This window comes from Silurus meridionalis, chromosome 28, assembly GCF_014805685.1.
Source record: "Silurus meridionalis isolate SWU-2019-XX chromosome 28, ASM1480568v1, whole genome shotgun sequence".
NCBI lineage: Eukaryota > Metazoa > Chordata > Actinopteri > Siluriformes > Siluridae > Silurus > Silurus meridionalis.
Genome location: NC_060911.1, coordinates 6,686,212 through 6,712,067, shown reverse-complemented (window position 1 = coordinate 6,712,067; position 25,856 = coordinate 6,686,212). Strand labels below are relative to the sequence as shown.

Sequence of the window (25,856 nt, the reverse complement as noted above, 5' to 3'; positions counted from 1 at the left end):
TGTCTAACAAGTCGATCAAAGCGTCACATGAGATTGTATTTTGCTGGAAATCGCATCTAGCTAGCAAAATTTCCAACATCTTCAGGCAGGCTGGCTACATTCATACAATTTTATATAATGTAATACAGTGGTCCCCCGGAATTCGCGGAGGTTAAGTTTTAAGACCCCGTGAGATCAGAAAATCTGCGAAGTTCGGAACTCGCAGAGTTTACGTTCTAAGACGTAAAGTTCCGATAATCGAAGTTCGGAACTCGCAGCAGTTACGTTCTAAGACCCACGTGAGTTCCGATAATCTGCGAAGTTCAGAACTCGCAGCGGTTACGTTCTAAGAACCACGTGAATTCAAACAATCTGCAAAGTTCGGAAAGGGCGGAGGTTACGTTCTAAGGTTACGTTCTAAGACCTGCGCGAGTTCCGACAATCTGCGAAGCTCGGAACTCGCAGTGGTTACGTTCTAAGACCCCTGAATTCAAACAATCTGCGAAGTTCGGAAATGGCGGAGGTTACGTTTTAAGACCCGCGCGAGTTTCAACAATCTGCGAAGTTCGGAACTCGCAGAGGTTACGTTCTAAGACCCCCGTGAGTTCCGACAATCTGCGAAAATTTTCTAATCTACAAATTTTGGACGCACCCCCGCAGCCCTTATGGTACCTTAGTGAATTCATCTAGACATTATGTCACTTTCATAATATAGTGTTTTAAACAATTGTATGAAATTTGTTAGTGAAAACATTGGTATTCCTAACGTTCCTATCTGTTCAGTCCCTGTTCAGTTATTTTTTAATAATCCGCAACTTGCTGTTAATTAGGCTCCAAATGAAAACCCACAGATGTTCCGAACCACGAATTTTCGGGGGTTGACTGTATGTCTAGGAACACAGTCTAGTCTAATGCAACTTAAGAAACATTCAAAAAAATTTTTAATTATTTTCTGTTTTATGTATAATTTATTTGAAGTAAATGTATACGCTCTTCGACTGCTTAAGCTGCTGGTGAAATAAACATCATGAATTTCCTGGTTACGAAGCTGAAAACACCCAAATGAGTGACTTCAATGAAGCGATACGGTTATATGTTGTTGGTTTTTTTTTTGCAAAAAAGGTCAAACGCACTTAAAAGCATGATTTTTTTTCTTTGGGTTTGACTTTAGTTTTATTATGCAGTAAGGTTGATGGAAGGAATCTGACAGTTTGAATACTCTGCACATTTTTTTATTATGATTAATGGTTTTGAAGGAGCAGATTCCAGATTTGAATTGAATTTTAGATTCCACAGATTTCTCAAGAGGTTCTTCAGAGAGGTAATGGTTCTAACTTTCTAAAGAAGTCAAACAAAAAAGATTCTTTTCTTTCATTCCTTCTGCCTTTTAGACGTCCAGCGCAGGTCTTTTGAAACATGTTTTAAAGCAGTGTGGCTAATTAGCACTTGTACAGTCTAATATAGGAAGATGTTTGGGGTTTTTATGTTTTTTGGATCAATCCCAAATAATACAGTATTGTGTCGGTGTTTATAAAGTGTACACTTTACTCTTGTCTTGTAACAAACTGACTTTTAAACAGAACGTGATTTAAGAATAAATCTTCTTTTTGTTTCTTTCTTTCTTTCTTTCTTTCTTTCTTTCTTTCTTTCTTTCTTTCTTTCTTTCTTTCTTTCTTTCTTTCTTTCTTTCTTTCTTTCTTTCTTTCTTTCTATAAACCATACCATTCTGTCTGTAATTCCCTAATATTGATCTCCACTTTGTTATTGTTGTATTACTTAATTCATGTTGATAAACATTGTCTCACAAGCTTCATATCTGAAGAGCTTCATATCTCACAAGCTTCATATCTGAAGAGCTTTATATCTGAAGAGCTTCATGTCTCACGAGCTTCATATCTCACAAGCTTCATATCTGAAGAGCTTCATATCTCACAAGTGTCATATCTTAAGAACTTCATATCTCACGAGCTTCATATCTCACAAGCGTCATATCTCACAAGCGTCATATCTGAAGAGCTTCATATCTCACAAGATTTGTATCTGAAGAGCTTCATATCTCTTGAGCTTCATACCTAAAGAGCTTCATATCTGAAGAGCTTCATATCTGAAGAGCTTCATATCTCACAAGCTTCAAATCTTAAGAACTTCATATCTCACAAGCTTCATATCTCACAAGCTTCATATCTTAAGAACTTCATATCTCACGAGCTTCATATCTCACGAGCTTCATATCTCACAAGCGTCATATCTGAAGAGCTTCATATCTCACAAGATTTGTATCTGAAGAGCTTCATATCTCTTGAGCTTCATATCTGAAGAGCTTCATATCTCACAAGCTTTAAATCTTAAGAACTTCATATCTCACAAGCTTCATATCTCACAAGCTTCATATCTTAAGAGCTTCAAATCTCACAAGCTTTATATCTCACAAACTTTATATCTTAAGAGCTTCATATCTCACAACCTTCATATTTGAAGAGTTTTATATCACACAAGCTTTTTGCCTATGCAAAAAAAAAAAAAAAAAACAGTTTAACTTGTTCCATCATTGGCTCAGATAGTCTCAACCAGATGCCTTGTGAATCATTTTCTTGAGCTTTCTTATGAAAAAAAGAAAAAGATTATTATTTATTTGTTAAACAGTCAGTCTTGAACACATAATGCCATGTTCTCCCTCGTAGTTTCTCCCTTTTAACAAGCCTCATCGGTAATTGATTCACTCACTCTGCAGGCTGAAATTGCTGAAAATCCTCCAGGCGCTAAGCATCATCAATGTGAAGGGTTAAACGCTATAGGTCAGGGTTAATGGTTAATCCCCTCGAGGAAAAATCTCATTATCAACCCCGCCGGGGGGGAGTGTGGGTGGGGTGTGTCCTTGTTACCTCCCCGACAGAGCTGTTCAGCTCTCTGAGTCTCACCTTCCTCTCTGTTCATCATCTCTAGAGCCTTATTTATGTTTTGTCATTTACGTGAAGAACTGCTTAATCACTTAATCAGTTGTTCTCTGCTCGTGGTGTACGATGCTCACCCACCCATGCCAATGACTTCGAAGCTCTTTATTTAATGATAACGCTCGCTGTGTGAGAGCGCGGTATGGTACGTCGGCTCATAGAGGCTGGTGCAGTGTGTTTTTGTTGTTGTTGTTTTTATTTTTTCTGTTATGTCCTGTAATACAAATGTTATCCATATAGATAATGTTAAGAAGGTGGATTATTCATATTGATGTGCATCATGGTAAAATAAAAGTGGGCCTCCACTACTATAAATATAGCACCACAGACTCCACCAAGACCCAGAAGATGGTGGAGGCCTTCAGGAAGCACTATGAAACGATTCTCTTTTGTCCATCTGTCAAGCTTCTGTCTGGATAATGATAAAAAAAAAAAAATTCCAGTTTAGTTTGTTCCATAAAAAAAATCCTGCCTCGAGTCAATTGACTTCCATCTGCCGTATTCTGGTTCGTCATGTTACAAGGGCAGCCATCTTGCACGATTTTTACTCGTGATAAGTCTCCAAACAATACACTTCATCACAAAGCTGCTTTACAGTATATTTTTGGTATATAGATGACAGATTTCTAAAATCTCTGTCACATTGGTTCGCCAAGATTACATTATTTCCCCATTCTGAAGTTCGGAGTGAACGTTAAACATTAAAGCTGTACATTTATATCCGGTGTACACAACCCAGCTGACTTCTGATTGGCTCAGTGGATAATGACATAAACGTGCTAGTGCCTAGGTGTTCCTAATAAAATGGACGGCGAGTGTATAAGCGAATATGTGTGTGTGTGTGTGTGTGTGTGTGTGTGTGTGTGTGTGTGTGTGTGTGTATTATGGGGGGTGATCACAGAAAATAATATCCCGTATAAAGGTGGCACACCAGGTGTAAATGTTTCTGCAATAGAAGAGTGTCATGTTTGATAAATGAGCTATAAACTTCATAGTTTTTAATTTAATTACCGATACGAGACGAGATGGACATCATCCATCAACGTCCACTTAGTCTGAAGACTTTAAGATTTACAGTGTGTGTTTTTGTGTGTGTGTGTGTTTGTAATTCTTCCTTCTAATCCGGTGCCACTCATAATCAGTGAAGCTCACATCCCTCACACCTTCTGTTTCACGCAGATCATGTGCGCTGTATTCGCCGCCCTGCTGCATTTCTTCTTCCTGGCTGCGTTCACGTGGATGTTTCTGGAAGGTGTGCAGCTCTACATCATGCTGGTTGAGGTGTTTGAGAGCGAGCACTCACGCAAACGCTACTTCTACCTGGCCGGTTACGGGATCCCGGCTCTCGTCGTGGCTGTTTCTGCTGCTGTGGACTACAGGAGCTATGGCACAGAGAGAGTGTGAGTAGGACATGCAGACACACACACATATTTGACTCACTTCTAGACCCTTTCACTTGGACTCACCAAGGCTAAAAATCAGAGGTGTGGATTTAATCACCGTGACTTTTTCCCCACAATTTTCTTTACCTTCAGCACAAATTCAGCACACTTTTGAGTTATTGCTGTCGGAGTGCCAGCTTTTTTGTCTAGAACACACACTTGGGTTTTGAAGCATAATTTAGTTTAAAAGAGACTGATGCATACTAGCAAAACCCTTCTTCTTCTTCACAAGCAAAAACCTAAAGAGACAGAATCAAAGAAGCAGAAACTCGCACAGCACAGAGGTGAGCATTATGGGACACGCATATATCCACACAGAGACGGTGAAAAGATAGAAATGCTGACATTAAATATTCTCTCTGTAATCTGGAGAAACAGTACTGCATTCAACATAACTCATAACAACTGCTTAGCCAAGCTTTGAAGATATATTGCAGCTGGCAATCAAGTAGAGTGTGTGTGTGTGTGTGTGTGTGTGTGTGTGTGTTTATACACTTTGATCTTCACTGCACTTCTTTCTCCTTTGTTTTCAATCATTTCTTCTGTCTTTTGACAAAACCAACGTTTCTGCTTCCCATTCGAGGACTGTCCGTGTGGACGTGGTCTTGTATTTAAATAAGCACGATTGATTAACCGTGATTAGTCCGAAATTCACAGCCTGCTATGAACTAATTAAAGCAGCAGGAGTAAACATTGCAAGGCCATGTTTTGTGAACATGCAGTTTCGTGGGCTTTTTGCTCCAGTCGGTTATTGGTCTTGTTTCTCTTTGTTTTCTTTCTTTGGATTTTGACACTTTTTTTTTACTTCTTAGTCTTACCATGAAAAACAGGAGTTCTATTCAAGGTTAACCCAGCTCTAGAATATAAAGACATTGATTTATTAAAAAAAAAAAAATAAAAATTGTTAATTACACTATTATTCAATGGAAAGCTTGTTGAATTACTTAAGTTAATGTTTTAAAGTTAGAGGAAAAAAACTAACTTTGACTGGCATATTCTTAGATATTGAACGTGGTAATATATTGTAAATGAGATGTTACAGTATATGTTGGAAAATGGGATAAATCCAAGTACGTTCTATAAGTTATAAACACTAAAAAAAAAAGCGCCTTGCCTTGAAATTAAGAAAATGTTCGTTCTGGAAAAAAATACCCCAAAACAAAATCAACAACAAAAAAAATCCTCTTGTGGTTGCCAAGTTGCTAAAAACTGACACTAGAGACTCCTTCTATAAAGAAAAAATGTTACGGTATCAATGCTTACACGCTTCTCTTTCTCTACTCTGTTTATTACAAGTCTGAATGTAAATGTAGCACTTTTGCCATCCAAGTCCTTGAAAATCTGTTGCTACTGTAGAAACAATAACAATCTGGAACTACGGAAAAGGAATCAACACCACCTGCCCAATCCATTTTAAGAATTCAAACCTGCTGAATAAACAAATGCATATTTATAGTAATGGTGGGTGGTGCTGTAAGAAGGTGCTTTTGTTGTTAAACCGAGGAGCGCTAAAGATTCGAGGGAGGCGTGATAAGTGAGAAGTTAATGTCTGCGCCGAAGATGTTATTACTAATGCAGCGGAAATTAGGAGGTGAATAATTTAACGAGTGAGCGCTCATGTATCATGGCCATGCTGGATCTCATATGACCAGAGATACACTCCAGATCAGCTCGATCTGTTATTACCCGTCAACTTCCACCACTTCTTATGCACCAAAGGTTGTGTGTGTGCATTTGATTGGTGCATTTGCACGATTGTGTTTAATCCGCTCTCCATATTCCTTGTTTTCAGGTGCTGGTTGCGTCTGGACACGTATTTCATTTGGAGTTTTATTGGTCCTGCCACTCTAATCATTATGGTAAACGCTTGTTAATGAACTCGCATCATTAATTCCTGTTTAGTCTTTTGTTTTTGTGTTGTTGTTTTTTTTTTTTCTACACACAAATCTGTTATATATTAATCTGCTAATATTACAAGTCAAATCTGTTTTTCAAATCGCAGCAATATTTAATTACAGTTCAGTCAAAGCATTAAATGATTATAATTAGCTCTGGTTCAGTTACGTTGTTGGTGTTGTGTTTTCCAGCTGAATGTTATCTTCCTGGGCATCGCCTTGTACAAAATGTTCCACCACACAGCCATCTTGAAGCCCGACTCTGGTTGCCTGGACAACATAAAGTAAGTTGCGTGAAGCCGGTATGTTGCAGGTAGACATGTGTTTCCTTGTCTTCTGATGCTTTATTCGTCTTTGTGAAGCACATATCACCAGAGATGGTAAACAGATCCAAGTACACAAATCCTTTACTCATGTAGAGGTACAGATACTCGTGTTTTAAAAGACTCTGGTAAAAGTTGACGTACTGGATACACTTTTTAAAGTTAAAGTAAAGAAGTTTGGGCTCTGACATGAACTTGAGTAAAAATAGCCATAACTACTACCTGTTTTAGTGTCATGCTGGTAACTGGACCTCACATGTCAAGTCAAGTTTATTTCTATAGCGCTTTTCACAACGTACATTGTTTTAAAGCAGCTTTACAGAATTTAACAGTTGAGGTGAACGGTGTGTATGTATCCCTGATGAGCAGCCATGGCGACTGTGGCAAGGAAAAACTCCCTTAGATGTTATGAGGAAGAAACCTTGAGAGGAACCAGACTCAAAAGGGAACACATCCTCATTTGGGTGATAACAAGAGTGTGATTAAAAATTTTCTAAACAATACAGAACACTGGAGAGTGAGAACTAACATGAGCACTGGAGTGTAAGATCATGAGTAATGTTCTTTCTACAGTCGTATACAGTCATTTAAGCTTATATACAGTGATTTAAGGTATAAAATGACATCATATTAATATATTAATACAAAATAATTGAAAATTGTGTTATCTAATGAATGTATCCAGGCTGAAAAACCACCATATAGAACACAAGCTGAGAAAAGATGATGATCAGGTAATCAGGACTGTTTCTGTTCTCAGTCATGAGTCGCTGACTTCCTCTGTCTCATCCACGTTAACTCCATACTTCTTGCTGCCTTCTGCCTGCTCATTGTTAGCTTCATAGGCTAGTCTACATCTGTGGTGTGTGAGAGCCAGGAAAGGAGCAGTGGAAGGTTGAAAAAGCAAAGCAGTAACAAATAATAGGTCTATGGGCTGAAGAAGGTGCGCAATGAAAAGAATAAATATTGATCATGTCACCAAATAGATTGAAACTAAAGTAACGAGTCTGGTTTAAAAAATGTAAGAAGTAGAAAGTACAGATATTTGTGTAAAAATGTAATGAGTAAAACCATGTCTGAAAAATAAATAGTGAAGTAGTGATACCAGAAAAATCTCCTCAAGTACAGTAATAAAGTATTTGTACTTCATTACCTTCTATCTTTGCATATAATGAGCAGACGAGGCAGAGATTTTTATATTTTCTCCTTTGATATTTCCCATTGGCTTTAAAGGTTAAGTTGGTTTTAAGGCTCAAAGCCTAACGGTATTCTTCAAAGCATGCTGCATTATGGGAAGAGTTTAGAAAAAAAAGCATCAATTGGAGGAGGGACCAGCAATTGGTCAGGATTAACGTCTGCAGGTGTATATGCGTATAAATATTCATATGAGGACACTTTGGAGAGACCGAGAGAAAGAGGCTGTAATGACTTTATGAATATGTGGCGTTATTGATGTTCCTGCTTTAGAGCTTTAATGAAATGCAGTGAGTCACTGAGACTGATATCATGGACGTCTGAACAAGTCACGTGGGAGCCCATTATGAGAGAGATTGCGGCTCAGGTTTTTGACGACAAGCTGATATTTCATTCTGCCAATCAGAGTAGGAGATTTGATGTGTAAGGTGTTCCATTTATGTTTCTCACTCAGTCAAGCTTCAGAGGCACTCAGTGAAGTAGATATGATTATGTATCAAACAATAGGACATATTGTGTTGTGTGACTTATTCATGTCAACGGAAATATTAATCAAGATAAAGGAGAAACTGTTGGTGCAGCTTTTGTTTATGACTGTAATAAAAAATCTCAAAATGGAGGAGGAGGTCATGAGGTTTTTTTTTTTTTTTTTTTGGTCGACAGAAAAATGTACATTACACAATGTGATTCTTTCATTATTATTCTGATTGGATTTCTATGGTAAAATTTAATTATACAGCACACCACGTTCTCAAAGAACATAATATCCTACATACATAGTCAGGTTCCCTCATGAGCAGATTGAATTGCGTCTTTGAAAGTGCTTTTGGATTGAAGGCCAAACAGAATGTCTTTCCACCCACAAGCCTTCGCTCGGCTTTTGTGTGTGTGTGAATGTGTGTGTGTGTGTGTGTGTGTGTGTGTGTGTGTGTGTGTGTGTGTGTGTGTGTGTGTTTGCCACTGCGTTAGAGTTTGTTCATATCTTTTATGAATTTGCTATGAATCAAGCCATTGAGGTCAAGTTCTGAGTCATTATAAATGATTAAATAGAAGAAAGATTTGCAGGTCTGGAGTGTGTCTGTCAATGAGCAGAGACACATGTTGCACAGACATTTCAATGTACAGCATATCCATCCTTTTCATTCCATGCCCTTTGTATTGAACTATAAATCTAGGGTGACTTGACACTTTCTGGCTTACAAGTCAAAATTTACTGACTACTACATCTCAAATAAAAACATTGAAATATAAGCCAATAATGTGGCATGAAATTTGAGTTGGTGATTTCTCAATAGGTGAATTCTCAATAGAAACACAAGCGAAGCCATTCGGCCTGTCTGATTAATTAGGCAGCCTGTACAGTGCTGGTACGTCTTTGATAATGTCTCAGATGAAACTAGACAATTTTGTAATCAGACGTCCTATTCATGCTGATAATTAGATGATTACAGTCTCCTGTTTTCACACGGCTAATTCACCAGGCACAATTTGAACTGTTCAGGCCTGTTTGATTAGGGGTTGAAATGAAAAGGGTGGGCTAAACAAGAAGCAACAAAAACAAATGTTTCTGTGCGTCTGTGTCCTCAATGTTTCTTTTAAAACCAGACATCATTTGACGCTCATGCTAGCTTGACTTTGAAACCTGGATGTTTACCTTGCTAACTTTATTTTCCTTGCTTACTTCTTACATCTACCCCAGTTCCAGCGTATTTGCTACATTTCCCTCAGACCTAGCTTTTTTTTTTTTTTTTTTTTAGAGCTACCTTACAAAATAGCTAGGTTTCTAGCTAATATTGTTTTCAGACCAAGCTTATTAGCTACATTTTCATCAGACCTAATTGGGCAACAATATTTACCTCAGATTTTGCATGTAATATATTTATAGCAAATTTGCTTGCTAGCTACATTTTCAATAGACCCAGTTTATTAGGTCTAGCACATTTCCCTCAAATTTAGCTTGCTAACTGCATTTTATTGAGACCCAGCTTATTAGCTAGATTTTCCTCAGACCTAGCTTGCCAGCTATTCACACTTTCCCACCTTCAGTCAAAACATAGTAGCACATCAACAGGAAATGAATGTTAAAAACCAATTTTGCTATTTTTTCATATCTTTTAGATTATTATACTCCCCTCTTTTTACACATTCAATTCTCGAGGATCAACTGGAACATCATTCATTCTGTGAGTTTTAGATAGAAAGGGCAAGGGAGGAAAGGAGTTAAAAAATAACAAACTTTCTGTGTAGGTGTTTTCTTCGCCCTGCTCTGTTTAGCGTTTCTGTATTGACTTATGAGCTCTGCGTTTTCCATGATATGATTTATAAAGCTTTTCGAAATGAAGTGTGTAAACCGAGAATCTGCCTGCGCTCAGCTCAGACCAGCTCCCCAGAGTCACGACCTTCCCATTTCATCTCTGACATCTGTTAAATTCAGATGTATGCCTTTGTTTTCTAAGAGTATGTGCTTGACCTGCTATGTGACGTGGCTGGGTTTTGTTGTGTAAAGCACAGAGTGATGGCTCAGTTGTCACCATCGCAGAGCTGCTGCTGAGCCGATCCAAAGTCTGGGTAATAAAGCAGATTTGATCCACACACACGGAGGATTTGGATTTAATAAGCACAGCAGTTCTAGAGATGGCCAGTTGTGGTTCTCTCATTACTAAGCATTAAGTAGGATTATACATGCCAATATGGGCCTCTAATTTGACACTTTGAGCCAAGATTGAGTCTCTTGTCATTGAGGTAATATTCAAAACTATAAACTTGGGCATCAGTAATGATGAGACACAGCATTGGGATTTTCCATACTCTTGCTATGAGCACCAGTGTCTGCCGATTTGGTTTGATAAATAAAGCAACCTGACCTCCTCAAATAGTGCGCTGCGTTAAAGAACAGCGTGATGATAAAAACTCTATACTTATCTGTTTAATTGACAAAACAAGAAGTGAGCTAGCTAATCATTTAGAAGGAACTAGTTTTATATAGCTATTTTGCTTGTGGCCTGAGTGCAGCTCAGAAATCTTTCATGCAATTCAAAGATCAAAATTCATTCAAAGCTTTTCACTTGAAGCATGAACATGCTGGCAAACTGTGACAGGACTGTCATTTAAAGCGGTGTAACATTTTTCTTGCTAGCTGCATGTGTATTAGCTACATCTTCTCATTGCTTGCTGCCTATATTGCTTGCTAGTTGGATTTTCTTTAGGCCCAGGTTATTAGCTACATTTACCTCAGACCTAGTCTGCTTTACAGCCCAGAAACACACACTCGCATGCTTGTTTGCACCTAGGGAAGGTTTAAGTCAATAAACATTTTTGGATTTGGGAAAATACAGAGGAAAACCTTATTAGTAAGCTAACAGCAAGATTGAATCATGGAGCTGTTACGCAGCAATGCAAGTTTGCTAACATCATTTGTGCGTTTATATTAGCTAATGTTTGGTACACTTTCAGCACACACTCTTTAGTTTTAGAGATACTCACTAATGTAATTCAGGGGAGACAAAATGTTTTAGATACCATGTTCTTCATATTTCTTTTTTCAAGCGGTTATGCTGAATACGTAATACACGACTTTGATAGTAGTGAACAACTTGCTAGGTGAAATGCTATGTTAACATTACCATCTTTATAGTCCCGATTATTTTATTTTAAATTATTTTTCTTTTAGTTTTGATGTTATTTCCCCTGAAGCAGAAAGTCATGGTGAAACATAGCGAGTGGCACTTCACCATTACGCTGTACATGACAATTAGTACCATAATGTTCGGGGAAAGACACTTCACAATGTCGAGAGCACTTGATTTGACAAAAATCTGATCTTACACGGAAGTGCAAAGTTGATGAGCAAAATTGTTAGTGGTGAAGAGTTTTTTAAATGCTAGTTTTGCTATTTTAGAGCAAGCTAGCTTATCTTAATACCTTAAATCTATCATATTTATCCTTAAAGCCACAAAATGTTATTGTATGCAAAAATAAAGTGGATTTAGCAAGTGGAGCTTTGCATTCTCAAGCTTTAATAAGCTTTAAAGGCCTTTTGATTAGTTATTAGGATTCTGCTCTGGCGTAACACACACAGGTTCTGACAGGGCGTGAACTAATTTGTGCTTCCGAACCGATTCGATTGAGTTTGTTGTGAAACATGTTTTGTCTTGTCTCTTGACTTGAGCTGTGTCATGCTTCATTGTGCATGAGGGTTTTTTTGTGTCTATTGTCTTTCTGCATGAGTCAGTTTGATTTATGCCTATTTCACTGTCACTGCTCAGCGCACTTACCATTTCTTTTTGTGCACTTTTCTTTCTTGTCTTTGCATTTTCTTTTCTTTTTTTTTTTTTTGCCTTTCAGCTTGAAAAACTATGATGGCTGTATTATAGACTGGACTGTAGTGGCATGGTGTTTTAGCGTATTCTTTTTTTCCCCATTCTCGTATTTTTTTTCCTTTGTAGACTTTTTTGTGTCCATTATTCCGGCTCTACACCCTGCATCTCACAAAATCAATACACAGTCTTTTTCATCCCAGATCCTTTTTATTTTATACAGACTATTTTCCATTTTTGCGATCATACTAGATAGCAAATGGATTGTCTTAAAGAATAAGGCACACGTGAATAAAGCCGGCCGATTTTAGCTTGTTCCTTTCAGGCATTGAGATGCAGCGAGGCCTAACGAGCCCTCGATCTAACGAGATCTCCAGCTCGATTTGCCAGGGGTGAGGCTAATGAGAAGTTGTCGTCTTCACACACAAAAAAAAAAAAAAAAAAACGCAAAGCAGTTTGATAATTACTGCTGAGCTGCCTGGAAGACTGATCTCACATTCACACCACACTTTTTTTTCTTCTCCAAAAACTATCTGCTCCTTAACCGCAGGTGCGAAAAGCCTCCTTTTTTTAATTCTATTTCTCCTTCTCTTTTTTCTGCCTTTTTCTGTCTAACTCAATTACTACAGGCATTTAAATTCAGATTTGCTCATTTCAGGCATCGTGAAATTATGCGTAGAAATTGCCTCAAATTTGCTTTAATCGTTTTAAGCACGTTTCTAGACACTCTCGTGGTAATTCACTTGGAATTTTCATATTTAACCCAGATTGTTTGCCCAGTGGCAGTGCTACCTGAGAGAGGGGGAGTAGTTTAGGTGTTATCATTCACAATTTGTAAAGTTACGCGCCCTTATTTGCTTAAACGCCCAGCAGGAAGACTTCTTAACATATTAGACAATTAAACTCCAAATACAGCTTTAGTTCCTCCCCCCCAAAAAAAACACATTTTAATTAGTATGTGTGTGTGTGTGAGTATGTACAGTTCCTAATGATTAGTTTTAATGCTTTAAAATGAAAAAAAAAAATTTTTTAGTTAACAAAATAAAAAGTTAATTAACAGAAGAGAAATCCAATTCAAATCAATATTTGGTGTGACTATCCTTCGTTTGAAAAACAGCATCATCTGATGCTGTTCCAGATATCTTGGAGAACTAACCATAGGCATTCTGTGGATGTAGGCTGCCTCAAATCCAAAGGTCTCTTAATGTAATTTCAAGACTTGACGTTGTTGAGATGGTATTGCGTGATAGATAAGTATCTACCTGTGTTTCTCAGCATTAATCATGACCAAATCTCCAACTCCATTTGAATAAATGCAGCCCCAAATTTGCAAGGAACCTCCTCCACCACCTCCACCATGATTTATTCATTATTGTACCTTTATTAAGCCCTTCGGCAAACAACTTGATTCCTGCTACAGCCAAATATTTCAGATTTTGATCATTCCAGAGCACCTGCTGCCATTTTTGGCACAGCTCCTATGTTTCCGTGCATCGTCGCGCCGCTAAGCCTTGTTTCCACGTCAGAGGTATTGCATTTTAGACATAATTTTTCCATAAATACCACTTCTAGCCAAACTTCTTTGAATAGTAGATGGGTGTATCTGGGTCCCACTGGTTTCAGCCAGTGCTTTGATAACACAGCTGGACATCTTCTGATGTTGAAGGGAAGTAAGCATGATGTTTCTTTCTCAATATTGCCCATTTCTTTGTGCTTCTTCAAATTAGCTTGAACAGTACATCTTGAAACTGAAGTCTGCTTTAAAATCTTCTCCTGGGAGAGACCTTGCTGATGCAGTAGAACCATGTTGTGTCTTGTTGCTGTGCTCAATCTTGGAATGGTGTATGACCTGTGAAATGGAAAACGTCTTTCACAACCTCACCTTAGTAGCAGAGTTTGCTGTTTCTCACCCAGTTTAAAGCTCCTCCACAGCTGTTTGTGTTTCAGTTAATAACAGTGTACATATAAAATTGATTATTAGAACCCGCTTGGCATAATGGGTTAATCATACACCTGACTCTACAAAATCCCAGAGTTTGTGCAGATTTGAATTAAAAGCCAAAGTGTGGTCAAAAACTGAATATTGATTTGATTTGGATTTTTCTTCGGTTTTCTCACTTTGCATTTTGGAATTTGATTAAAAATAAACAATAAAAATATACATTTTAATCAAGCATTTTACTTTACAGCAATTATTCACACCTGCCTAAACCTGTTGCATAGTACTATATTTGTAACTGTGTGTGAAAATTTGAAAACAGAGATTTCTAATAGCTCTGACAATCTGTCACTCAGTCCCAGATTCTGAGGAGAGAGAAGAGAAGTAGCACTGCATTACATAACCTACCAGACGGATAAAAGAATGTTACTTTATTCCCTCCAGGGAAGAACGAGATCGTGAGATCTGAGTTTGCGTATGAAGTGGCTTGGCAGAAATCTAAGGGATAAAGATGAGACACGGCGCTTCCTCATTTCCGCACGGATTTCCGTTACAGTATGTCCTGTGGCCACGTATGCCGATAATGAGAACGATAACCTTGGCATTCGTGCTCTGTTTTTCGCGCATCGTCGACGCAGTTTCAAGGAATTTGGTGTTTGTGCTATTCTGAAAGGCGAAAAAAATAACACAATGATGGGCTCATGTAATGGAGCAAATTTTGAGGATGATTCTATTTCTAATAATATAATAATTGTCATTTTTAAAAATGTATTAATAAATGGAAGGTCTGTTCCGTGATGCTATGAACAGCTCTCTGGCCAGTTGTTTTTCCTGTGGTGGAGCGTTACAAAGCACTGGCACTGGAGACTCCTTCCATAAAAGCTTCATCATATTAATGCTTTTATTAAACAGCACATTTTACTATGCATTTTACTATGCGGATCATCTGCATGTTTGATTTGGCACATGTTTTTACGCTGGATGCCCTTCCTAACGCAACCCTCCCCATTTATCCGGGCTTGGGACCGGCACTGAGGCTTGTGCAACCCTAATGGGTGGGGTTGGTTCCCTGACCGGGGATCAAACCCGGGCCGCAGCGGTGAGAGCGCCGCATCCTAACCACTAGACCACCATGATCATAGATGATTATGTAAATTGGTTGTTACTATAGAAACTGTTTACTTTTGTACAAAAACATTAACATCAATGCAATTGTGCGAATACCGAACTACTATCAGTGCCGTTGTTATAGAAAATAAATCAACACCTTCTGACCAACCAGATTTTAAAGTTAAGCAGAATTGTAATATAAATACATTTATAAACACTCACATTTGCACCAAAGACCAAGGGTCAATACTACCTTTCTCTCTCTCTCTCTCTCTCTCTCTCTCTCTCTCTCTCTTTCTCTCTCTCGCGCATGCATTAGTGCTTTGGAGAGTGGCGATTCAGGGAATAGTCAGGCTGATGAAGTATCCTTCCCTGCAGGTCATTAAGACAGACCCAGCAAAATGATGGTTAATGACCTCCTCACTAATTCCATAAATCATTTATTTGGCTCAGCACCTGCTCAAGCTATTAAACACCAACATTAGAACGTGTCTGCATGTGTGTGTGTTGGGGGGGGCTCATTGCCGCCAGCAATGGCATTAGGCCTCCCTCACTTTTTTTTTTATATTTCTTGTTCGGGAGTGTTGGAGTAACCCTTTCAACAGATACACAGATACAATTGTCTCACTCTGGTCTCACATTTCGGACACACAGAGAGGACAGAACGAGAATATAACATACTACTACCCTCCCAGTATATGCTCTCATACACCAGTCTCAATTTATTTATCATGTGCTATAACATACCTGTCTCACATTATATCAAAACTTCATTACCCCATAAAACGATAACCCACCTGTCTGATTTACCATCTAAAAACACCGGTTGTCTATGTACAAGAGAATAAACTGTAACCCACCTTCCTCACACTATTATAATACAATCTCGTTTACTGCTGAAGCCCACAGATACAGAACACATCCGGTTTGCTTTTTAATTGAGAATAGGCTCACCTGTCTCACACTCTAATCATACCTTTCCAACTACATCAATCCCTGCATAGCGGTAAAAGCTACAATGTCCCAGTCTCATCATCTATGAGTGCATAGGTAACAAAGATTGAGTTAAAACATCTGTCTCTCAAGCAGAGCCCAGGGATATAGAACACATCTGTCTGGCGTTGCATCTGTGTAAGTAAGAATCCTTCACCTGTCTCACTCCCTGATAATACCTTTGTATTAATAACAATCTCTGTGTAGCCGTAAATGCCGTATGCCATGCCTCATGAATGTGTAACACAGAGAGAGCTGTTTAAACATCTGTCTTATTCTCAAATGGAGTCTAGGGATACATCTGTCCTGCTTTCATTCGCAATTATGTGACTGAAAAGGAGCTCAATTGTCTCCTTCTATAATAATGCCTTTGTTACATGACTGTCTCATGCTGCGTACACACTTGTCTCACATACTGGTGGACGTTATATATGTAAGCTGTAACCCATCTGTCTTACGCTCTACAAACAGGCCTACGCTAACACTGAGAGCCAGAGCTTTCTTCTTGTGTTTGAGTTTATGCCTGGAAAACGAGTGAATTATAATTTTACCCCAATATTTTAAATACATACCACTTATTTACTCCCACTTGTTTTCTTCACTGCCCACGATGCACTGCCTAATTATCTGCCTAGTCTTTTTTTTTTTTTTTTCAGTTCTCAAGCACCTTCTCGTCCTTCTTTCTTTGTCTTTGTTACTTTTGTCTTCTGCTCTACTCATTTTTGATCAGGGAAAATGAAGTAAGCATAATCTGCTCTAGATAAAAATCTAGATAAAAGATAAAAATAACACCAGGCTTCCTGTCGCCAGGCTCTCGTCTCATTCCGAGTGCATTATGGAGGCTTGTCAATCAACCCGAGCGCTTATTTGCCGCCTCCCTCACGCGCTTTCATAACTTCCGCAGAAAGAGACGCCACAGCTAAAGCAATCATCTCCCCTACATCATCACCCCACCCCGACTTTCCCACTCACCTTGTTACGGCCTATTAATATCTCTGATTTATGAAGAATTAAATGAAGTTCAGGACAAAGATACTTTGAAACCCTTTTTTTTTTTTTTTTCCCCATTTTGATGATTTCGATTGGATGGTTATTACGTTAGGGTTCCTTTTATAGAGGCAATGATATCGCATGCTGTTTTCTCGATTGTGATTAGTCCCAAAAAAATGCAGTTACAGACTTTAAGTCTTCCTCCACGCCAGTAGGGGGCGATAGAATGTTCCATGTACAAGATAAACTCTTGTATAGTGTACTCAGTGTAGAGAAAAAGAAATAGAATGGGAAAACATTCAAAACATTAAAGTTCCCAATTTCACAGATCTAGGATTTGTTCAACCAAACATCCACACCTCAACAGCTCAGAGAGATCAAATTATTTTTTAAGTCCTTAATGCAAAGGAGCTGCTTGATTAGAAGGTACAGTCTTATATCAAATTGCACGCTTTGAACACAACATGACTCTTCTCTTATTTGAATCAGTCTAGATGATCCATGGAAATGTATAATCTTGGAAGTAACAATAATGGGAAGATAATATTATATACCAAGAGCAGATTAGAAGGTCACTATAAAGCTAAACCCCCAACATCTTAAAACCAGGCTGTTCACTCACCTTCATTCCTGTGAAACGCCTAACAAAAAAAAATATTATATAACCTCTGTGATCCTTCCTCCATTTTACTTCTAACTTCGAGTTAAAAATGTTTATATGAAGTGATGTTTACAAGAACATACTTTATTTACACCTTCAAAATAGTCCCTTTGCAGGACAATACAGCTCCCAGTGTTCCTGACAGGGGACTTAAGTATGTCCTGAAGTCTTCTTTTTTTTTTTTGAGATGTGTCAAGCACCTCCTGCAATTCGCTCTGGATCTTCACAATGGTGTCAAAACGGTGAACTTCGAGCTCCATCTTTAGGAGTTGGCGAGTTCGTTGGGTTCGGAAGTGAGTTCATGTGGATTGTTCTCCGACGATCATCATGCACATGTTACCGAACGGTTTGACATTTTCGTGGTTTGAGCTTGTCGAAGGATGATCTCTCATCGTCTTCCGATAATGTTCTTCCAGTCCCGAAGAGCAAGTCTCGCTCAAATCACCTCGGACGACTAATCGCATATAGGCATGTGTCAAACGTATGTCATGTCAAATGTCCCTGTGGAAGATTTCAGTTTAACGCAGAATATCACGTTGCTCTTTGTTCTAAATCGCTGTCCATAATGAAATCGGACGTGGTCAAGCAAGTGGACAAAATAGCACCATTATTCTCAAAACCTTTAGATACCACCTTGTGTAAACACACTTCCTATAGTATGGTATTGTTTCTACAGTAACAACATACACACATATGATGTAGGGTGGAGAAACTTGGGATGAAGTCAGCTGAGGTCCAAACTTTATAGTAGGCCACTGAGATTTTGCACACCAACCCATGAAAAAGTTTTTGTTGTGCACAAATGCATTGTCATGCTGGAAAAGGTTTGGGTCTCCTAGTTCAGATGAAATAAAAAATGAATTCCACCACATCCAAAAACATCCTATACAATTGTGGGCCTCTTACTTTGAGGCAGTTTGAGAAAGAAGCACAAAAACAGTAGTTTTCAGTAGGAGATATTTGAAAGTTTGGAAGACTCCAGTGTCTGTTGTTCATAGCAGCCAAAAGGAAACTCATTTTCCCTATGATATGATAAACTCCAGTGAACTCAAGGTTTCTTTGAGCCACATTGCATCAGTGAGCTGTTGATTATTTTTCTATAACAGCACGTCCGCTAAGTGTTTGCTCCTTATATAATATATGTAGCAAACTTTCTGTAAAACCGTATTGACTCTGTCAAACAGGGATCACAATTCATTTATAATAAGTCTCTTTTATTTATCACTATCTCTCTCTTACACTGACACACACACACATACAGACACACAAACACAAATGTGTTTAAAGTAGAATACATTCAATTTATCCCCAATCCCCTGTGAAGCTTCTGTGTGTTAGGAGTCTGATTATGTGCTGAAAAAAAGTAGATTTTTTTATTTTACGTTTATAAAAGCTGTATGAATCCTGTAATTGGCCTTTTGTTGTGTGTGTGTGTGTGTGTGTGTGTGTGTGTGTGTGTGTGTGTGTGTGTGTGTGTGTGTGTGTGTGTGTGTGTGTGTGAAAGAGAGAGATGCTGGGAGCTATGCATCTCTGCTACTGAAATGCTTTCTCACAGTGAACAGGTGTTCAATCAGTGCTGCCCAGCATCGACCTATGGCTTTGATTTCGATCTCTCTCTCTCTCTCTCTCTCTCTCTCACTCTCTATCTCTCTTTCTCTCTCTCCTCTCTCTGTCTTTTTCATTATTTGTTATTTTACCTCTTTTACTTCCATTCATTTTCTCTTTCATTCAACTCCTACCAGTCGCTGTTTCTCCACATCTTAACATAAAGGTGGCTGTTGCCACAGTAACAGGACGACGTGTCTGTGGCGCAAGTGTACGCGATGCTAGTCTTCACGACATTTTTATTGCTAGCAGTCAGCCTTTCTCTGTTATAAAGTCACCCAAAACTGTGTTTCTTCGGAGGAATGGGATTAAAAATGTATCCACATTACTGTTTTCCGTCGATCTGGGTTCTGTTTTGTACGCCTTGACATTTCTGCCAAAAAAAAAAAAAAAGAATGACCGACCAAAGAAGTCGGTGATGTGCGCACACTTGTATACTCATTAAGAAATTGTTTAGATCAGGGGTGCTCACACTTTTCCCGGTTTGCAAGCTACTTTTAAAACGCCCAAGAAGAAATTATCTACCTACATTGTAAAAATGTTAAACAAATATTTATTGATATATACACTAAACATACTTAATACAATATATGTTGGGGTACCTTGCATAATTGCACCTTATGGCATAATACAATTCAGTACATTTATGGTCACTGCCTTACTTTGATGACTTGCACTGAATAGAGTCAGTCAGGGTTGCATGGCCCAGATGGTCGCTGCTGGGGGGCAGCGTCAGCCATGATGGTATTTGGACTTAATAATCTTGATTTGGTAAAAGGCTGACTCACATATTTAAGTAGAGTCACTAAGCTTGCTGGAGTTCTGCAGTAACTCGTGCACGTCTGACTGAGTGGTAACCAGTGTGTTAGAAGACTTTTTTTTTTTTTAAAGGCAATGATCTTCCCTCATTCTGCTTTTAAACCAGTACTGCATGCTGTGCCTTATATTGTCTACACAGTAATGCGTTTAGAAAAAAATAAGGCTTTTATAATGATCTTGTTAAGGATGAGAAGAAAGAAAAGACTGTGTATACTTTGCCCAGGTGTAAATGGTCATACGGTTAAACTACAGTATGCCGTTATGTATCTTGTGTGTGTGTGTTTCAGATCATGGGTGATCGGTGCAATAGCTTTGCTCTGTTTGCTGGGTCTGACCTGGGCATTTGGACTCATGTATGTCAACGAGAACACGGTCATCATGGCCTACCTCTTTACCATCTTCAACTCGCTCCAGGGCATGTTCATCTTCATCTTCCACTGCGTGCTGCAGAAAAAGGTAACGCGCTGTTTGTTAGTTTGCACTGTAGAAGACACTATCCAGATTATTAAAATCTGACTTAAATCCAACTTCAAAATTGGGTTAGTAGTGGGTTAAGGTGCAGATCTTTTGACCTGATGGTTCCCATTACCTTATCTGAATTATGGAGAAGATTTTTTTCCATTTGTTTAAGAATTCTCTGTGAGATGTCTGGATTCAACTCCACTCAAACTCCATGGACTATGGTCTAGTCTGGTCATAGTCTATATGAACAAAAGTTTGTGGACACCTGACTATTAGATTTGTATGTGCTTTTTGAACATCCCATTCCATTTAAACCTTCACATTTAGATGTTCCACTAGATTTTGGAGTGTACTTGTGTAGATTTGTGGAGATTCATTCAGCCACAAGGGTGTTAAAGTCAGGAACTGGTGTAGGTGAGGTGAGGGGGCCTGGGGTGCAATCAATGTTCCAATTCATCCCAAAGGTGTTTAATAGGGTTGAGCTCTATAGTAGGCCACTCAAGATTTTTCACTTTAACTCATGTAAAGCATTTTTCCAGGAAGCTCTCTTTGTGCACAGGGGCATTGTCATGCTGGAACAGGTCTGGGTCTCCTAGTTCAAGCACCTGCAGACCTGCAACTGTGTGGCTTCTAGTTTGTTGTAACAGTTTGGGAAATTATGATTGAAAAATAATTGAAAGAAAAAATAAATACATCAGGTGTCCTAATACTTTTGTGCAAACTCAAACTATGCTACTGTGCTTTGTTGCTTCTAAGCTGAGAAAGACAATTCTTAGTAAGTTGGTTTTTTTATATTATTATGACCTGCTTTACATTGTATTGTTTTTCGTGTGTAGGTACGTAAAGAGTACGGCAAGTGTTTGAGGACCCACTGCTACAGCGGGAAGAGCGTGGATTCCTCAATGGGCTCAAGCAAAAGCTCAGGCACTCGCGCACCCGGGCGCTACTCCTCCAGCTCACAGGTAGAGGGCATAACTTTGACAATGACACACACGTGCACACAGTGTAATAACAAGTTTTTAAAAATCCTGTCAACCAACACATCTTTAACTGTTCCTCACATGCATGAGCTTCATAGTTGTTCAAAACTGTTATTTGTGTTTTCCCTTTGTGTTTTCTCTTTCTCTCTCTCTCTGTCTCTCTCATCACAAGGTCCACCACCAGCCTTGTATGACAAACTGCTCACAGTTACAGTATGAACAAGTAATTATCTGCTCTCTAATATTCTACATCCAATTCATTACCGGTGCTTTTACTCTGCCGTCCCTGAGCAGCAGTGCAATAATACTGTTACGCGCTACATATTCCAAACTGTATCAGACGCTTAAGGCAAGCATAAATGAGTTCGATCTCATGCTTGATTGCTGTTCTACTTGCTTTCTTATACTGCACTACACTAAAAACTGCATGATTAGCATTTAGCGAGTTGTCAGTGACTCTGTGTGTGTGTGTGTGTGTGTGTGTGTGTGTGTGTGTGTGTGTGTGTACGGTGCTCGGTGATGCAATACATCGCTGAGGTGTCTCACCTTAATTGCATGCGACGGGAATTGGTCTTTATGGAAGCCACAAATTCACACTTAATAATGCACAAGTCATTGAAAGGAACAGTGCGATGAAAACCCATTCCATCATATTTGATTCTTTTTTCAGACTAAAGTTAGGACATGAAGTCTGTCGATTCGCACAACATCATTATGTATGGTATTAAAACGCAATAGGGCATGCTGTGATAGAAAAATAATCAACGATGGGGTGATATGGTCGAATGGTTTAGCAATTTTTTCCGTCCCCAACCCAGTGTTTCCTCTTATACAACTCACATTATAATATAATACTTTAATGTAACATTAAGTTAGTTCCTGTTATCACTTTTACATCTATATGTATTCGCTATTATATAAACAAATATTTTTATTTGTTTCTCTGTCTTTGCATAACACCAAAAAAAATTTGCATTTCATTAAAAACTTGTTTTGAGCAATTTTTTGGCGTCGTAAAACATACATTTGCAGCTTTAACTTTACTGGCGTGATGCAATTGAGGTCCTTTGGGGTAAAAAAAACCCTACAATAATACAAGTCAAAAGTAATCAATGTATTAACAATTATTTATTAGTTCTAATTTGTATAAATATAAACTGATAAACCGCTTTTTCTCCAACTATTTTTACTCCCAATAGAGTTTTAGATTGATGGTATTTTTAGTGTGTCCTAATGAACCAACATCAGAATATATTAATTGATGGAGACGTCAAAGCACTTTTGTAAGACGCTTTAGATAAGGGCTTCTGACAGACGCTATAAATGTAAATGTACAAGATCTGACTGACTGTTGCAAAGAATCAGTGAGAACTGATGTTTTGATAGATGTAAATCGTAACCTTTTGTAATATTTAAACAGAATTTTGCAAAATAATTAATGGGGGATTTTGGTGATGTGGGGAACAAGCAGCGGTGTAAAGAGTGTCATACTTGAACTTGAGTAAAATATCTAATTTGAACAGTTTTGAATGTAGGCTCAAAGATGCAATAGTCCTCAACATCAAGACACGTTAGCGAAAAGCCAAAAAACTGTATATTTAAGGGGATTCGTTTCATAAATACAAATGAAATGGTACACCTGAACTCCTGAACCGCAATCAACACATCAGCGTCTTCAACATGCAGGATTTCAAGATCAAGCGAATTCGTCGAATAAACAAAACAAAAGACAAGGCAGTAAAAGCTATCTTTTAAAAATATACCTTCAGTTAACACATTAAATTACAGTTTCATGTCACAAATTTTGAAGATCTAGTAGTATTCAATAGACAAACTAAAGTGAATGCTTTTAGATAAAGTAAATCCAAATATTAATAATTTGCTAATTAAAATATAGTGGAGTTAAAAGTACAAATATTGAATCATAACTATAGTTGAGTAGATCAGTGGTCCCCACCCCCCCGGGTCAACTGGTACCGGGCCGCACAGAAAGAATACATAACTTACATTATTTTGTTTGATTTATCTGATTTTATCTGATCTTTTATTTTGGAAAATTACCGGATTCTCTCCGCCACATCTGTCTATGATTCACTCTTAATGCATGCCATGATGTTTGCCTCGGTCACATGTCTTACCTCCATCCGCTACCTTCTTAAAGGGGCTGCTCCGGCCGCTAACACATAATACATTACCGCTAAATTAAAACCCCTAAGATAGCAAAATAAACAAAAAACACAGGGTTTCATCACAAGGTTTCTTCCTTATGCCATCTCGGGGAGTTTTTCCTTGCCACAGTTGCTCATCAGGGACAAACTTACTTACAAAGAACATATTTATTTTTAATCACCACATTATCTGTGTAAAGCTGCTTTGAGACAATGTTCATTGTTAAAAGCGCTATACAAATAAAAATGAATTGAATTGGATTGAATGTTTATTTTTAGATTTAGAAAATAATCATTTTTATGCCGGTCGTATTATTTTATTTTGTTGTATTTATCCGCCACACCTTAAAGGCCGGTCCGTGAAAATATTGTCTGACATTAATCCGGTCTGTGGTGCCAAAAAAACCCACTGGAGTACAGAATAAAAGTTGCTTATATCTTTGATATTTAGTAAAAACAAAAAGTAGGTAAAAACTTATGACTGGACACGGTTCTAATACTGAGAACTTCCACTGAGGCTGTTATTATTCATTCATGTCTGCCTGACAACATTGTAGGTATTATGGGCTCAGGTGAAACACTTTATACATTCTGGTGTGTTATATAGTGTAGTAAATCATTGTAAGTAGTTTAGAAGAACATCCAATTTCGTTTATTTGGATTTCTGAGTTTCCTTCAAAAATAAAAAAGAAATAAAAATAAATCGTATTCAGGTTAATAAGTGTCCGTGGACTCCCGGGTTGTTCCTTTTTCATAAGACTAGAACAGTTTACATGTCTCCAGAGTCATTTATTAGACCTAGACATGCGGCTCAGACATTCTCCAATAACGCTGCCTACGTATAAATATGTAAATCATAATCCCAAAATGCACATGCATATACGTGTCAAAAAGCGTGTGAACCTGACTCGTGACTCGGGCCTGCTCTGATAGTCCGGCGCGTGCGTCTGTGTAAATGTCAGTAAGATGAGTAATGTAGGCTGGATGATTGCATCCTCTGAATTCCGGCGTCTCATCGTGAGCAGTGATGGATGTCAGAGCAACCCGGTCCACAGCGGTATTTTAATCTCTAACCTGCCTTATATATATTTCTTTCTTTCCTCGCAGAGCAGGAAACGACTATGGCTTCACATCTTATTTAAATACATGCTAGGGCCTGGCTACAAATGTATTCATTTAGAAACTAAATGAAATCGGTTGCATGATTTATAACAATCTACCTTTTCCGTTTTAATGTAAATCATTTTCAAAATATAAATCATTTGTATATAATTCGGTATGAGGATCTATCAAGCTGTTATAAAGCATTATTAATGCATAATACCTAATTATCGAATGATCGATTCATTTTGATTGTTTTATAACTATTACAAATGCTATGATTTGAATTGTTTAACATTGACGATATTTAGAACAAATGATCGACAATAATACAGTACGTCTAATAAGTCAGGCATTTATATACGCATTAAAATGCCTTAAGTGCATAGTTACAGTTATATATACTGTGTAATACATAATCACATAAGTATCTCGAAAATCAGTATAGATATATAATAACATGTTCTATGAGGATTGTATGTATAGTGGCTTATAAATGCATTTGTGACATAAGGTATTTTACACATAATAATTATTTATAAAAGGTCATTATATAAGAATACTTTGAGTATCAGTATGACAATGCATTATAATCTCCGTTATATCCTCTCATAATGCAAAGTGGTGGCTTATAAGTAAAGCAAGATGCTGAAACCATTAATTATAATGATTTATGTTATTATTGTTATTATATTTATAGAGTTTTCATCAATAATTATAGCAGTTTCTATCTTTTCTGACTAAAAGATTCATAAGAATCTCATTGCACATTGAACCCCCATTGCACTTCACTCTTCTGGGAAGATGTTCCTTAGATTTTGCTTGTGGAGATTTGAAAGTCAGGTACTGATGAAGGTGAGGTGAGGAAGCCTGGGGGGCAGTCAACATTCAAATCCATCACAAAGGTGTTTATTAAGGTTGAGGTCAG

The 25,856-nt window shown here is 38.0% G+C and overlaps 1 protein-coding gene across 19 annotated transcripts in view; it reads left to right on the top strand.

The window, feature by feature from the left end:
• LOC124381300 (adhesion G protein-coupled receptor L3-like) overlaps positions 1–25,856 on the top strand; it is a 298,169-nt gene that overhangs the window by 258,153 nt on the left and 14,160 nt on the right. For 10 of the 19 annotated variants that reach the window (XM_046842803.1, XM_046842805.1, XM_046842802.1 and 7 more), the window contains 5 exons: positions 4,110–4,330; positions 6,165–6,231; positions 6,460–6,551; positions 20,505–20,673; positions 21,516–21,641. In XM_046842803.1, coding sequence (XP_046698759.1) covers positions 4,110–4,330; positions 6,165–6,231; positions 6,460–6,551; positions 20,505–20,673; positions 21,516–21,641 — 675 coding nt within the window. Of the gene's footprint in view, positions 1–4,109; positions 4,331–6,164; positions 6,232–6,459; positions 6,552–20,504; positions 20,674–21,515; positions 21,642–21,831; positions 21,883–25,856 lie in introns of all 19 variants that reach the window. The other 9 variants (XM_046842786.1, XM_046842787.1, XM_046842790.1 and 6 more) reach the window with 1 other exon arrangement.